This window comes from Archocentrus centrarchus, chromosome 5, assembly GCF_007364275.1.
Source record: "Archocentrus centrarchus isolate MPI-CPG fArcCen1 chromosome 5, fArcCen1, whole genome shotgun sequence".
NCBI lineage: Eukaryota > Metazoa > Chordata > Actinopteri > Cichliformes > Cichlidae > Archocentrus > Archocentrus centrarchus.
This window is the reverse complement of record NC_044350.1, coordinates 12,758,259-12,773,513: the sequence shown is the minus strand read 5'-3', so window position 1 is coordinate 12,773,513 and position 15,255 is coordinate 12,758,259. Positions and strand designations below refer to the sequence as shown.

Here is a 15,255-nt window from a genome sequence, read left to right as displayed (position 1 = left end):
AATGATTTTTTTTTTTTTTTTACAGCTGCAGGGAATCTGCTAACATGGCTGGAAACAGGACTACTATAAGCCTTTAATTGGTGTAATCATGAGGTATAGAAATTGAGCGACAACTGTACAATGAGGATTATTATAATGGCACTTAATTGATTCTCAGGGAGAATCGTGTGGCGGCTCCCCCTCACCACACTCTCAAAAAAGCATATCCTGCAAAATGTATTAAGCAGTCCTTTTTAGCACTGAACCAGCTCAGGTGGTGAACGGTGAATAAATGATTGGAATTTTTTAAAATTTTTTTTAAATCAGTCTCAATGTTCATGACCGAGTACTGGAAGACAGTTAAGAAATTCCATAACACCAAATCATTTAATGATGTATACAAGGGGTGTTGTAATGAAGTTATGCCCGTCTAAAAATTCAATCAGGGGAAAAAAAAAAAAAACTCTATAAGCTCCGTCTTCTGTCATTAGAGGCCACCTTACCACCCCTGTGATCCACAAACATACAAAATTCATTTTTTCCCCACATTTTCCATTTATTTATTACAATTAATTCAATGTTATCCATCACGTTTCCATGTGATCTATTCCTCTTTTCCATTTAAAACAAGTCCAGTATGTGACTATTCTTGAGAACCCGAAGAGTCCCACAGGTGGGGCAGGGAAAGGAGGATGGGTGAATGGTTTGAAATTAAAGGACAGGTTTGAAGGAGGAAAGCAGGGAGTGAGTGATGTCTCACTCCCCCCCAACCCCCCCCAGGAGCCACATCCACGTGAGGAGATTTTTAATTTTTTTTATTTTCCATACGCTATGTGAGAATTTTTTTTCCTGCATTCGTCGCTTTCTCCTCTCTTCTGTCGAGTTTTTTTTCTCTACTCGACATCATCTGCGTCGTCTCCTTGGTCTCCATCCATTAACAAAGCGGCGTATTTACTGGCTGAGCTGAATTTCTGGGGAGGGGGGGGGCAAAAATCATGAAGACAAATAATCAGTACACTGACATAACTTTGTACAAATTCACAGTTTCTGATGTGGTCGAGTGAAGGACTTACGGGGGTTGGGGTCTCTTCGTATTTCTTTGGCTCTGGAGCTGGTCTGGAGTCTCGGTCTCTTCTGCTGTCCTTTCTAAAGGTCAGAGTGAGTACTGACGTTAAAAAGTATCTGCACTAAAAAGCTTGCTGTGAATCCTCAAATGGCCAAGGATATAATATTTTAAAAAAAACAACCCCCAAAACAAAACAAGAACCTGCTAATTTTTGACTTCAGAAAATTAGCAGCCATTCCAGAAATTTCAGTTCTGACTCATGCTGTAAATTTTAGGTTTGACATCAGTTATTTCTGGCGCTACATGACGGGGATTATGACAGTTTGGTGTAGCACAGGTAAAGCATTCATGTGCACACCAGAAATCCCTGTGTCATCATGCCCCCAGTGTCCCAGAAAACCAAACCAAAACAAACAAACAAACAAAAAAAAAAGCACCATCAGTTGTGTAACCGAGTACAGATGCCTGAAAAATATCCTCCCTGTCTCATTAAGAACTTTGCAGTTGCTAACCTGTCTGACTCCTTCCTTCGGTCTCTGTTGGGCCCCTCTCCTCGGCCCCGCCCAGCTCCAGGCCCTGCAGGCCCCCCTCTTGCCCGCGGGGGCCCCCGGTCCCGACGCACACCATCAGCCTTGTTCTCATCTTAAAGAAGAAGCCAGACAGTCGAGTCAAGGGAGGCTGGTGGACTTTGTACAGTAGACTACACTCTCAACATACTGCAGCATAAAAAGCCACTCGGTTGGATTCAAAATGTGTTAGTCACTGATGTAGGGCCAAATGAGAGGTGCACAACTGCCCCCACTACAAGAATGACCTTCTTATCAATTTGATATTGGCTTGCAAAATGTGCCAAAGGGTTCCAAAATGTCTGAAAATGGTGAAAGCCATGTTGTGGCATCACAGCAGATAATGAATATATTTAGGTTCTTGTAGTGTTTTTGCATGCACGCTTTGAGCTGCTCCTAGCAAGACTGTGCAGAAAGCACAGAAAATCTGCACGCCGCATCATGTAAGTGAGCAAGCCTAGACGAAAAATCTACTGTAACCTGTAAATGCATGGACACGGCATTTGTACAGTAATAAATGGAGTCCTGAAATATCCCACTTCCTGCTGTTTCTGACAATCTTACGCTTTTTATGGACTACAGAAAGAACTCAACAACAAGAATCCAGCCGTCCTGGACCACTCAAAGGTTTGAGAAAAAAAACAAAACATCATTTTGTCATCAGCTTTTATGTGCCAATAGTTACAAGATGTACTCTCCAAACATGTGCAAATGCTTTTCAGCTTTTTGCTCCGAGCACAGATGGGCAAATACGACTGAAGCCGATTAAGTGCAGCACAGACTGACGATGTCGAGAAGAGCCGGACAAGAAGTCGGAGACGACAGGAGGACAGAAAAATGTATGTTTCTAATAGCCCTGTGAAAGTTGTGATGGAGGAAGCTTGTAGGTCTTTATTTATTGGGAGGGGCACCTCTAAACAACAAACAAAAACTCCCCACACACTTCTAATATCACCGCTTGACTGGAAAACCTGACTAAACTGAGCTTCTGACAAAGTACATTTACTTTTTCCAGCTTGGACTGCGAAAGATTGCCCGCTGTATTCAACTGGGACCTGTGCAACTGTTTCTGTTTACTTGTTCAGTCAGATTGTGCTTGTTTCTTGTTTCTTCATTAGACAATCAAGGCAGCCATCCTGGTAATTCAGAAGCTCTTTCAGCTGTAGATAATTTATCCAGTTTTCCACAAATCCAACATGTTTGCTGATGTGCTTTGTTCAATAAAAAGGCCCCGTTTCCTCCGTTCTATTTATTTTTGTTATTTTATTTGTTTACAAAACTCACATAGGCATTCGGTTTTATTTGTAGACCCCCCCCCCCAAAAAAAAAAAAAAGCAGAACAAAAAATTCTGGCATGATGGGCAGGGGAAAAAAAATATAAAAATCCCACTGTGTTTTGTACTTACCCTTTCCAGATCCTCTTTCATCTGCAGAACTTGAGGAACTAAAGGGGAAGAAAGGAAAAAAAAAAAAAAAAAAAAAAAAAAAGGTTGCAGATCTAAATTTCTACAGGCAGTTCTGAGTATCTGATCACAGGCTTTGTTCAGCGTGTTCTTTGCTGCTTTCTCACCTGAACTTGGGAGGAGCTGAACCGCTCGGGGAGACCGGGGAGACTGGACCACGCCCATCGCCCTCACTGGAGCCTGTGTTGGCTGCACTTCTCTTGGCCCACGCATTCTCCTTGGGAGGAGGTGCAGGCATCACCTTCAATGGCTCTTTAGAGGAGCTGGTGGAGGGGGGCCGTGATGAGGACCCAGGGGAAGAGGCGCTGCCTTCTACCCCACTGAAAACCTCATTCTCCCCAGAGCGCTCGCTATCTCGACACCGTGACCCTGGTGGATGGAGGCAGTATTTCAGTCCCAAGTAAGCCCAAGACAAAAATGAGGAACCCCGTGTTGAAAAACTGGGCCTTAAATGAGTATTTTCAGGTTCAAAATGCAAAACCAGATGAAGGAAAGCTGTATTAGAAGAAAGGAAGAAAGGGAAGAAACATCTCACCTCTTCCAGAAGTGCTTCCTTGCTGTGAAGACTCACTTCCTGTGCGGGATCGCTCAGTGTGAGATTCCTCATTGCGCCAGCTTGGGTCCCTATAAACAAAAGAAAAAACCCTGAACTCATCCACACTTCTCACAGAACTCCGACTATCAATAGATTTATTTTATTTGTTTATACTGAACTTGATTCCTTCAGACCTTTGATTAGAATATGCAAATCAGTCCACTGATGTCTGAAACCAAAACTACTGTTTTAACACTTCTTTTTTCTCCAGTGTAGCTACACAAAGTTTTCAGCTCAGTAGGTATGTAATGCAGAAGGTTATACAGCTACACTGCAACAACAGTAATTGTTGTTGTTTAGTAGATTTTTGCAGTGGAGAATCATGAACACAAACCAGCTGCTATCTGATATTTAAAAAAATAAGTACCATTTATTTTATTTACCTTCAAAAAGACTTTTTAAAAAAAGGAAACTGTAATATGTGCAAATATTTGGAACTGTGAATATTACATATGAAAACTTGACTAACTTGTTAGAGCTTAACTAACTTAATACACTTTTTATGGCAAGTCTACACCAGCTTCTGAAAATTCTGGATGCAGATGTCATGCAGTCAGCAAAGAAAAATGTGAAAAGCCAGTTACAGCTAACACAGAACAATGAACCAAAGAAAACCTCAAAAATAAAAAAAAAAAAAATCTACCACAAACCTCCTCCAGGATCACAAGAAGCTTTTAGTGGCCCTCAGACTGTAGGCAGATCCTAAACATACTACAAACATCTCAGAAAGAGATGGGGAACCTTCTCACTCAACAACAGAAAGACTGCAAAAAGCTTCTGCTCGCTGTGTTACTGGAGGGTTGCTACATCTCTGTAGGATGCTTAAATACCAAATAACTGAGCATTAACATTTGAAAACAGGCTCACTTCCATTTCTGGATGAGGTCTAGTTTACTTGTGCTTCAAATATCAACCAAACATTTAATTGTGCAATAATACAACATTCAAATATCCCTTGCAACCTCCTCACCTGTCCCTCATCTTTCTGTCGGGTCCCCTGCCTTTATCCTCCTCCAGCTGCCTCTGCAGCCTCTCTTCCTCTTTCTTCAGCCTCTCCTCCACCTCCCTCTCCTTTGCTGCTGTGTCAACTGGTTTTGCTCCACCAAAGATAGACGAGGCCCTGCTGCTGGAGCTTGAAACGGCAGCGGGTGAAGTGCCACCGCTGCCGGTGCCTTCCTCCTCTTTAGGTACACTACGAGGCTTCAGGTTCAACTTGGGTCTTTGCTGAGGAGCTGGGGTTGGAACGACAAAAGCAAAGTGGTGCAACAGTCAAACTTGAATCTTTGACTTAAAAAAAACAACAAAAAAAAAACTGAACTGTACATTCTGGGAGGAACCACAAAAACAAACAACTTCTCCATTAAATTGTGTTTACTTTACTTCAGAAGATAAGTTAATAATGTTGGCAAAGCATAGTATTGATATAATGAAATTTCACCTCTCTCCTCACGCCTCTCATCCCGGTCCCCGTAACGATCCCGGTCCCCATACCGTTCATTGCTACCCCGACTGTCATCGTAATCACGGCGGAAGCCACTACCAAAGGCACGACGACCTCCTCCACCACCACGAGAGTCATAACCTACACAGACAACAGGACAGAAGACCAAAAGAGAAATCTGAAACCATGATGCTGGAAACAGTAAATGCAACCACAAGCTCAAATGAGGTTTCAGCGAGTGAAATGGGAATTAAAGATTTAATCTGGATTGAAATGCCTCGGAAGGAGCCTGCAGGACTTCTACAAACAAACCTCCTCTATCGTAGTCCTTGCGGTCCCTGTCGTCGTAGCGATCCCTGCGATCCCTGTCGTCGTAGCGATCCCTGCGATCCCTGTCGTCGTAGCGATCCCGGTAGCGATCTCTGCCTCCATCATAACGATCACTCTCCCACCGCTGCCCATCTCTGTAACGATCGGACTCGTAACGGTCCCGTGATCCTGGAACAGGATCAACAATGATGCCACATTCTGCTAAAGAACAGGTGATCTGATGGCGTCATTATACCAGCATTTTGCATAAAGGATTAAAACAAACAAAAACAGCACCTCAGTTTGAGAGCTGAAAACCTGAGACTGCTTTATGGGCTTGTTTTAATAAATGACTTCAACCAGTATATTCTTAAACATCACAAATTTTTTCTGAGTAAATGGGAAAAAAAAGCTTTCCCAAAGCATTTAATTGTTTTGTTTTTTTTAAAAACACATTTTTATTTTCAGAAGGAATCTTTTCCAACAAAAACATATCGGACTCACTCTCTCCAAAGGCATCATCTCTCCTGGGAGGTCCATCATCAGCATCTGCACTTGGTCGAGCTCTCCAATCACTGTCTGTCTTGTCAGGACCCATGTCAGCCATTCGTCCACCTCTGTCTCTGCCACCCATGGAGCCACTGTCTCTTTCTGTGGTGTGAAGAAGCAGAGGAGATGCTGTGTTAAATTATCAAAGACTTAAATGAGGACGATGGAATGACATAACTGGAGAGGCAGAGATGAGTGTTTCAAAATGTCCAGGGGAAAAAAAGGCAGCAGTGTACCTTTATCATTTGACTGGTCTGCAATATCCACACGAATCCGGCGGTTTCCCAGGTTCTGTTGGTATAAACAAGGAATAAAAAGTAGATTGTGACAATTATTGTTTACTGATCTTTACTGAAGATTAAAGAAAGGCTCAGACTGTTCAGCTATGTTATTTTCATGTTCAGTTCCTCTTACCTCCTCACTGAGACTGAGAGCCCTGAGGAGGGATTCTACGTCATCAAATTCAGCATAACCAAAGCCTTTCAGCCTCTCGGGGTTACTGGGCTCTCGAGGAAGACGCACTGCACTGATCTGGACACAAAGACGGTTTAAGTGAAACACGTTAACCACATAAGGCTCTAAATTAAGGTCAGGACAACAGAAACACCTTACTCAAGTTCCCAAAATGGGAAAGGAATGCATACACATTGGAATTAAGGAAATACCATAAGTGACCTTGTAAAAACATAAATGGTCAAAAGTTCTGTTCATTAATTGGCACAACGTCCTTGGGCAAGATACTCAACCACAAGTCACTCCGGACGAGTTCATTGGAGTGTGAATGTTACATACTTAGGCATAGAAAAAAAGTGCCCTTAATATCACACGCTGAGCAACAAGTGTGCAAACAAACAGAATACCAAAGTGGTCCTCAGTATCCTGTTCTTTATTCATATGCAAATTCTTCTTCCTGTTCTGTTTCACAGCAGTGTGAACAGCCCTGTGTTGCTGTGGACTGAACCTTCAGACATTAGCTACACATGTAGCTTGAAATTGATGACACACTGAGAAGCTGAAATGCAACTGAAACTGTGCTGCTTTGCAAAACAAACACTTGCAGACCTGACGGGATGCTAAATGTTATTTGCCCTGGCCTTTATATATAATATAGTGGAGTGGATCTGTGTGTGTGTGTGTGTGTGTGCGTGCATGCGTCCATGTCCTTGCTAAACCTACTGCCAAGCCGCGGAAGAAGTCTTTGATCGAGTCCTCAGTGACATCATAGGGCAGGTTTCCCAGAAAGGCGGTGTATGGCGGGCTGCGGGGGAGCCTGGACCGGTCAATATTGGGCTCACGGGCTGAGCGAGGTGCTGTGGGCAGGATGGAGCGGTCAATGGGTGGTGCCCTGTACGTGTCCTCCTCCGTGTGCCAGGAAGTTGAAACTGCAGAAGACATAAGAGAAATTTTCAAATTAAAGCTAACATTTGAGGTTTCTTAAATTCAGGAAATCCTTGGACTTCATAAAAAAAAACAAAAAACAAAAAAACAAAAAAAACAAAAAAAAAAAAAAAAGAAGCCACCTATACTAGTGTTAATTGTGACAGAAGAGAGAGACTTGCAAATAGATCCCCTTTTACATAATGCAAAGACTAAAGAAACACTTATGGTGCATTCACACTAGGTGTGATTGCCTGTTACTGCCCCACTTCCCCACTAGCCTGCACTCATGTTGCCCTTAAGGATCTGGACCCGAGTGTGCATCAGTTTGTCTCATCATCTCAACTCCTCTCGTGCTCGCTCTCCCTCTCTTTCACACACAAACTTTTTCATGTTTTATGCATTTTTTTTTTTTGCAGTGACAGACTGTCGTTTCACATGCTTGTTAGTTACTTAAAGTAATTACATACGTACTATGCCCGAGTCCACCGTTTCAAAAGAGCCAGGACACAATTTACTCCTGGGCACAGTATACAGCGATCACATTAGTCAAACAAACTGGATTTTAGGGGTCAATCACACTCAGTGTGATATGGAAAGCCTAGTGTGAGTATACTGTAAATGAAGCTGCATTCAGTAACAAATAACATACAAACAGGGAATTGCCACTGGAACAGCATCTTATTAAAAACAAACTTTGACTGGGTAAATACGTTACATTTCTTCTAATAAAGCATATGCCTCGTTACATTTCCTCCTGCTCGGATGAGTGTTATCACCCTTGTATCACCAGGTATCTGAAAAACTGCTGTTTATTTCCTTCTACTATCTTTTTCTACTTCTTACATTTCAATGTTTTTCAGGAAAAAAAGCCCAATACTATTTGCACAGGTAATTTCATTTAAAAATTCAGAGGCTTCTTTTACATCCCGTCACGTGTTCGACTACATGTGTTTGTGGAAACACCAGTCTGACCATATGCTTCAATCCTCCCACCAAAGCTAAAAGAGCTACTGAGCAATAGAGATAATGCTGATTTCGCTATGGTGCTTAAATTGTCTTCCAGGGGACTTTCAGTGAGATTGGTGTGTCAGACAAAAAAAAAAACAAAACGTGACAATCAATGGCTATGCAAGTCCAAGGACAACACCACCTACTGACTGTATAGCTAACCTGACTTACAGTAACTATTTTGTTACTGCAACAAAGCCAGCAGCCTGATTTTTAAAATGCAAATAGCTCAGATAAACACTGCAGCCTCCAGTTCAGAGCTTTTGAGTTTGCAGTTAAGGGCAAAGGTAGAGTTAAACAGTCATTAACAACAAACATTATACTGACTGTTTTGTGGTTTGTCTGCTGTTGTGAAATGTTAAGACGATGCTGTTTTAAACCCACCGCCATATTTTATGCAACTTTTACTTACTAAAAAGCTATTTTCAGCTGCTCCTATTGACAAGGGTCACCACAATGAGTAGCAACTTTAGTTTGATAAAAGTATAAAAAAGGGTGATTGTACTGTGTTGCATGTATTTCACTGTGTGCTCACCATCTCCGTCCAAATCGTCAGTCTCATCTGCCCAGCTTGTGGACTTGGTTGGGTAGCTGGGGGCTACATTGCTGCCTCCACTGTCCTCCGCAAGGAAGTCAGTCAAAGTGAGGGTCTTCCCCTTCTTATTCTTCTTCTTAGCTGTAGGGAAGAACACACAGTAAGTAACCAACCCTGGAAATAATGTAATAGGGCAATGGTCACCTTGCCCATATGCATGTCTGTCTATGGAAGTCCATAACAAACACAAACATGCTGACATCTGGAATAGCGGCATAAAAACCTCATGTTTATGCCTTAAATGATGCCGAGAGTAACACTATTTTTAAGGTTTAGTAGTGAGATGTTGTGCAACCATGCAGGTTAAGGGTGTGCCTCAGCATGCATGAGATAACTAATACATCTTTTTTTCATCCCCAAAAACTGCACACACAATGGGGAGTGGTCAGCCTGCCCAACCGTCATCAGTGTGCAGCAGATCAGAAAAGGCTCACCTCTGTGTAACTTCAAGAGTCAGGTGAGAACTGTGATAATCTCAAACCACCTAATTGCATGTTTGCAACACGTTTGAGGTCTGAACGACTGAGTCATACACAGAATATTCTTCACAGTGTGTCAGAATAACCAAAGGGGATTGGGGAGGGGTGCTTCACACACAGTTTCTAGAGCAGATATTGATTTGTTTAGGCACGAGGTTTAAAAAAAAAAGAAAAAAAGGGGGAATAACAAAGCTGGCTGTGAGCTTTATTGTGAAAATCCTAACTGTCAGGACATTCTTTACACATATCCTTTCAAAACCTACATTCATGCACAAAGTAACAAAGACTGTTTCCAACTCTGGCCCACTATATAATACTAAGTCATTGTTTACACCAATCAGGACTAATTAAATCGCTGTAACTGGTTGTACTCTCCAAAATCAGCATGTAAAATAGTGGCCGTAGTCGCCTTCTCAGCGCTCCTCACTTATGTGACATTAGCGAGCTAAGAGCTGTGTAACATCAAGTTTCAGCAGAGCTGGCTTCTGCTAAAACGACAACTACGGGAACCTACAGTTAACTGCCAGGCTAACTATACGGGTTGTTGGCTTGCCATGCACACTGATCGCTTTTGTCTTTGTGGCTATGCGGGCTTAGTCAGCAGAGGACTGCTGACGGGGGAAGTATCCCTGCTTAGCTGGCTAGGTTTAAGGCCTAGCACACGTCGCAGCGCCACGATCCAAGTGCGCCATCAACCGCGCAAGACTTAGCCGGCTGAAAAAGGTAGCTTAAAGTTGAGAAGGAGCTAGGGAAGTGTTTAGGAGGCGGCCCAAACAGGTTCAGCTGCCCCATTTCATCAAACACCGACACCAGGCAGCCACGCTGCACACGTGGGGAGACTCCTCGGGCAGCCCGGACTCCTCGGCCCAACCCCTCCTCCACAAATCGCGCTTGCGCCCGGCGCTTATCTGCTCTGAGCGCCACGGCGAGCCCTGCTACGGACATACAATGTGCCAGCTCTGCACGCAGTTACAAACATTTCATAGCATGTCAACCACGTCCATTACGCGTAATACCGTGTAAACTCAAAAGCAGACACACCAACAGCTATTGTAACGACGCTCAAATGTAAATCCTACAAGTTCTCCGGAGGTTAAAACCTTCACATTTATGCAAGTCGTTGCTCCGTTCATTCGCCTCATTCTAGCATTAACGTCTTTACCCAGCCAAAACAACCGGGAACCTCTTTATACACACGAGACAACGACGGAGAACGATAAACCGAAGAAATAACAACCATCAAACTTCATGTGTTAAACTGTATTGAAGTAAAATCTTCTTAAATTCCCCCGAACCGACCCAGATCGTTCACCCACATAAACCTCACCTGACGCCGCCATGTTGGAGAGCGAGTTCGTAGTAGTTCCCGGATGAAGGCGTCAGAGGTTTATTATCGGGAGCGCGCATCGCCGTCCACGGGCCTGTGTCTCCTCCCTTGTTTACTTACTGACCCACATCTGCTCAGCTTCGCTGCTGTTCCTCTGCGGCTGAATTTTTGTCATGTTTGTCACTGAACTGGCTGCAGCTTTCCCAGCTGTGTGTTTATTTCTTTCTTATATCACCCTTTTGTAAAAATATAGTTTTGCTTAAAAGTCTTATGAATTAATCGTAATACACAATTAAACTCGGTTCCACAAAACTACTGGCCCAGGTCCCAGAACTTATAGAGCTTTGTTGAGTTTTTACACTAAAACATAATATCAAAAGCTATTCAAGGTGTTTGCTTTTTTATTAAGTACTGATGGCTTGAATCGTATGTACCAGCTTGAAGAACTGAGAGTTATCAGCTGTCATGTGTTAGGCCGATCTTTTGATTGAAAATTCATCCAAGGTTATACCCACTCCTTGGTGCATTTAAGTGGTGATATATATATATATATATATATATATATATATATATATATATATATATATATATATATATATATATATATATATATATATATATATATATATATATATATTCTTATGCAGCAACCTTTCATAATAGGCCATCTTAACATAATGCCAGGAGTACCTCAGTCTCAGCTTATTTTGGAGTACTTCTCCCCCCTAGTGGCCAGTTATCAAGTAATGCATCTTTAACATTTAGGTTTTGGCAGGCTTCAGATTATGGTTTTTATTTCACAAGTTATTTTGAGACTCGACAAATGATAGCCCAGATAATCTTTTTCCTACTTAAGCCAGCTATCAGTAATTTTGTAGTTGTTTTCATTTGACTTTTTAACCAACAGAAATGACCAGTTATTTTCTGATTAGTTTTTTTTTTTTAATTCAGCAAGGGCCTTTACTTCCAAAACACAACATGTATAAAAGATTAACAAGAAATAGACAAAAGCTGTAAATGCAGGTTTAAGAAGAGGTTTTATTCATTTTTCTGGCAGATCAGGAAGTGGTTTTAGTTTCACTGTGGTGGAATAATGTCTGTATTCAGAATTGCTTAAATCAAGCTTCACATGACTTGTGGTTATAGTGCAAAAAATGTCAAAACTCCACCGCCCCCCCACAATTGATGGGTTTTGGCAGCTTTGCTGTCATTGTTGCAATGACTCCCAATCCTTTGTTCCAAATTAGCTTGCATCCACCAGTTCGTCCAGCGCGTCCTGGAGCCTGTACAAAACACAAATGAAACATTCAGACTTCCAAAATATTCATGTTGAACTGGCCACGAGACCATAGCCAGCTGAGACTTCTACCTCAAATTATGCTGTAGTTATTCTTGGCCATGCAACTCATGCTATCAATTGATTTTAGTATTCACCTCCACCATCACCATCATCGTGCCTTGACCTGCTTTTTTTTTTCTCCAACACATCTTTATAGCTCTTACTTGAGGTCTCCACCATCCAGCAGAGTCTTGTAAGTGCTGATCTCGCTCTCAAGTTTCATCTTCATGTTGAGCAGTGCCTCGTACTCTTGGGTCTGTTGCTGTATATTTGCGCGTAAGTTGGCCAGCTCTTCCTCCAGTCGGATAATGATGGAGTTATACTTTTCCATTTCCATGTTGTTACGTAGCTCTGTGTTGCGTAGAGTGTCCTCTAAAGAGGCTTTCTAATAAAAGATTGAAAAGGAGAAATAAAAGTTTCCAGTATAGGAAATCATTGGAAAATATTAGGAAACATATCCTGTGTTAACTCTGAGTGGGTGCAGTGGTCAGGATATTTAACTGTCCCAGTTTTGTAATAAGAAGACATAAAGAATGCATTATGGAATATGGTCATAAACTAATGAAATGACTTGATTATTTCACATTCCCAAATAAAATGAAAATGTTAAATAAATCGATTAATAAAATGCTTACTAAGCTCTGTTGAGATGCAAGTTCAATTTCCAGAGTCTGTATCTGTCGTGATAAGTCACTCCTCTCCATCTGGGCCCCTTGGAGAGCTTCTGTGTTCTGTGAAACCTGCACCTGCACATCTGCGATCTGACAGGGGCACGAAAAGAAGACGGTCAGAGATACAGTAACTCAGTGCATTTTTTTCATGGTTAAACATATTTAGCACTGCGGTACCTGATTTTCATGCCACCGTTTGAGGTCCTCTGCATTTTTCACTGCAATCTTTTCATAGTTGGTTCTCATGTCCTCCATGATCTGGGACAAGTCTTGACCTTTGGGAGCGTCTACATCCACTTGCACACCTGACTGTGAGATCTGATTCCTCAGCTCCATCACCTCCTGTTGGATCGGCAGAATGAAAGAAATGAACAACAAACTGTCAACACGCATAACTCTAGATGCTATTATCGATTGAACGAACTGCAGACTCACATTCTCATGGTTCTTCTTCAGGAACAGAAGCTCCTCCTTCACAGCCTCAATCTCATTCTCGATGTTTATCCTGGTCATGTTAGTGTCGTCGATGACTTTCTTCAGCCCGGCAATGTCAGCCTCCACAGACAGGCGGATTGCCATCTCATTCTCAGACCTGTAGGAGTGAACAGACACAAACTCTATTAGAGACACAGCCACACAGTGTAGTGCAGTCTAAGAATGAGTCCGCACGCAAAGAGAAGATGATCACATACTTTACTTTGAAGTCGTCTGCAGCGAGACGGGCGTTGTCAATCTGGAGCACTAAACGAGCGTTCTCCGTTATCTTATCGAAGATCTGGACAGAAAAATAAAAGAATATTTAAAAGATTATTTTTTTGTTCTTTTCATTTTAACCAATTCTGCTTAATCAGTCCACAATTTAGTAGCTCTGTTCCAATAATCATGTGCTTTGAGACAGCGCTTTTGTAGGCTCGACTTCCCTTCTGTAAGAAGAGAAACCCAAAAAGTCAAACTGCAAAATAAGACCACAACATGATTGAATCCATAGTAACGCTCAGTCATGAAAGAAGAACCACAAACCGAAGAACAGGAAGAGAGGATGTTCCTGTGCCAAAACAGAATCTGGTTTGTTTTAGCGTTGCCGGAGCAATGTGTTTCCTGTCTGAACAAACCATAACTTTTTTCTTCCGTCCATCCAGCTGTCTCTTTCTATCATTTTCTCAATACACTGTGTGCATTTATGTGCAGACAGATGGGAAAATTTTTTATCCTTGAGTGTGACAGTGAGTTTCTAATTTCTTGTCGTATCCTGGCACAGAGGAAAGGGGAAATACTTATCCCATTTTGTGTGGTGAAAAAAAAAAAAGACAGTACCACCATCAATGTGTCATTATGTGATATAGAAGAATGGGTCTCTGGAGAAGAATGTGACATGTGACTCTGCTGATTGTTATACAACCACTGCACTGACACGCATCTATCTGTGCACGTGTGTCCGTGTGGCACACATCTGTTTCCCATTGAGAGCCTCCTAAACTATGCATGCTTGTAGAATCCACATCTAACAAGCGGAACCATTTGGAAATGCTTTTGTTCGCTGGTTGACTGAGAGCTTCTCAGTCTGTCTCTCGTGATGATACCCTTGTGCTGGTGATTCATTGAAGGAAGTTGGGGCCAGTAGAGAGTTTTATGGGGGGGGGGGTGGGCTACAGCTTAGCAACCACACCCGTCATTCTCTTTGAAGAAATTTGATAACTTACAAAGGAAACACTGCTGGTGTCAGTATAAGCATTCGCAACCTCAATTTTTGATCAAATGTGATATCTCAATAAAGTTTATACTACAACTTGATACAGTAGAAACATGCCGTGTTGAGTGCCATCACATGCACTCATTGATACTCAAGTTAGAGGCCAATTCAAGTATTTCTAAAGCATCATTCATCTTTTTCATTCTTTGTCTTATCAAACACCTTTTCATTTGATCTCATTTCTTACCTGTTTGCGTAAGTCATTTATGATGGGCTCATACTTGCTGTAGTCTGTCATGTCAGGCCCTCCTTTCTCCAGTGCTGCCCTAATCTTCAGCTCCAGTTCCTTGTTGGCCTTTTCCAGGGTCCTCACTGTCTCCAGGTAATTGGCCAGGCGGTCATTCAGGTTCTGCATGGCTCCCTTCTCATTGCCCAGGATCGAAGAACTGGTACCGCCGCTGGCTGTCACGGATGCACCGGCACCACCAAAGCCAGAGCCCACACCTCCACCCATTCCACTGCTCAGCTTAAAGGCAGTTGAAGAAGATGCAAGTGGAGGACCAGAACGCAGGGATAATGAGGAGGCAGAGGAGATTCGAGCACCCTTTCCACCAGCACCCGCATAAATGCTGGAAGCGCGGTATGCCGGGGCAGAGCGGGTGAAGGACATCCGAGAAGATCTTGAGTCCATGTTGGAGAAGTTAAGGCAAGGCAGGGGATGAAGTGAAAAATGAGATGTGGAGACTCACTGCTGGCTGGTCTAGAAAGTGGCGCTGGGAGTGGGAAGTGGGGAACTTA

General features: G+C 42.5%; 2 protein-coding genes across 4 annotated transcripts; both read right to left on the bottom strand.

Moving 5' to 3' along the window:
- Positions 1-347: 347 nt before the first annotated feature.
- Positions 348-10,868, bottom strand: eif4ba (eukaryotic translation initiation factor 4Ba). Of its 2 annotated transcripts, XM_030729373.1 has the most exons (15): positions 10,758-10,868; positions 8,892-9,032; positions 7,145-7,350; positions 6,383-6,499; positions 6,205-6,259; positions 5,924-6,070; positions 5,423-5,608; positions 5,108-5,251; positions 4,640-4,901; positions 3,610-3,698; positions 3,182-3,443; positions 3,018-3,055; positions 1,558-1,687; positions 1,053-1,125; positions 348-950 (listed from the first exon to the last, which is right to left on the bottom strand). In XM_030729373.1, the coding sequence occupies exons 1-15, from the start codon at positions 10,768-10,770 to the stop codon at positions 873-875; spliced, it is 1,941 nt and encodes a 646-aa protein (XP_030585233.1). In that variant the 5' UTR covers positions 10,771-10,868; the 3' UTR covers positions 348-872. The 2 variants fall into 2 exon arrangements, with proteins under 2 accessions (XP_030585233.1, XP_030585234.1); XM_030729374.1 differs by lacking the exon at positions 1,558-1,687.
- A 907-nt stretch (positions 10,869-11,775) lies between these two features.
- LOC115780283 (keratin, type I cytoskeletal 18-like) lies at positions 11,776-15,236 on the bottom strand. Of its 2 annotated transcripts, none has more exons than XR_004019970.1 (7): positions 14,705-15,236; positions 13,460-13,542; positions 13,203-13,359; positions 12,945-13,109; positions 12,732-12,857; positions 12,192-12,481; positions 11,776-12,040 (listed from the first exon to the last, which is right to left on the bottom strand). XR_004019970.1 is itself a non-coding variant. In XM_030729396.1 (7 exons), exons 1-7 carry the CDS (start codon positions 15,146-15,148, stop codon positions 12,001-12,003), a joined length of 1,236 nt encoding a protein of 411 aa, XP_030585256.1. In that variant the 5' UTR covers positions 15,149-15,236; the 3' UTR covers positions 11,776-12,000. The 2 variants fall into 2 exon arrangements, 1 of the variants encoding a protein (XP_030585256.1); XM_030729396.1 differs by having other exon boundaries at positions 12,261-12,481.
- Positions 15,237-15,255: the final 19 nt, after the last annotated feature.

Coding starts and splice junctions, on each gene's coding strand:
- LOC115780283 (XM_030729396.1), bottom strand. CDS start 15,148: ATGGACTCAAGATCTTCTCGGATGTCCTTCACCCGCTCTGCCCCGGCA. Junction 13,110..13,202: donor TGAAGAAGAACCATGAGAAT/GTGAGTCTGCAG, acceptor CCGATCCAACAG/GAGGTGATGGAGCTGAGGAA. Junction 12,482..12,731: donor TTGCATCTCAACAGAGCTTA/GTAAGCATTTTA, acceptor ATCTTTTATTAG/AAAGCCTCTTTAGAGGACAC.
- eif4ba (XM_030729373.1), bottom strand. Junction 6,500..7,144: donor ACTTCTTCCGCGGCTTGGCA/GTAGGTTTAGCA, acceptor CTTTGTGTCCAG/ATCAGTGCAGTGCGTCTTCC. Junction 3,056..3,181: donor TCAGCTCCTCCCAAGTTCAG/GTGAGAAAGCAG, acceptor CTTCCCCTTTAG/TTCCTCAAGTTCTGCAGATG.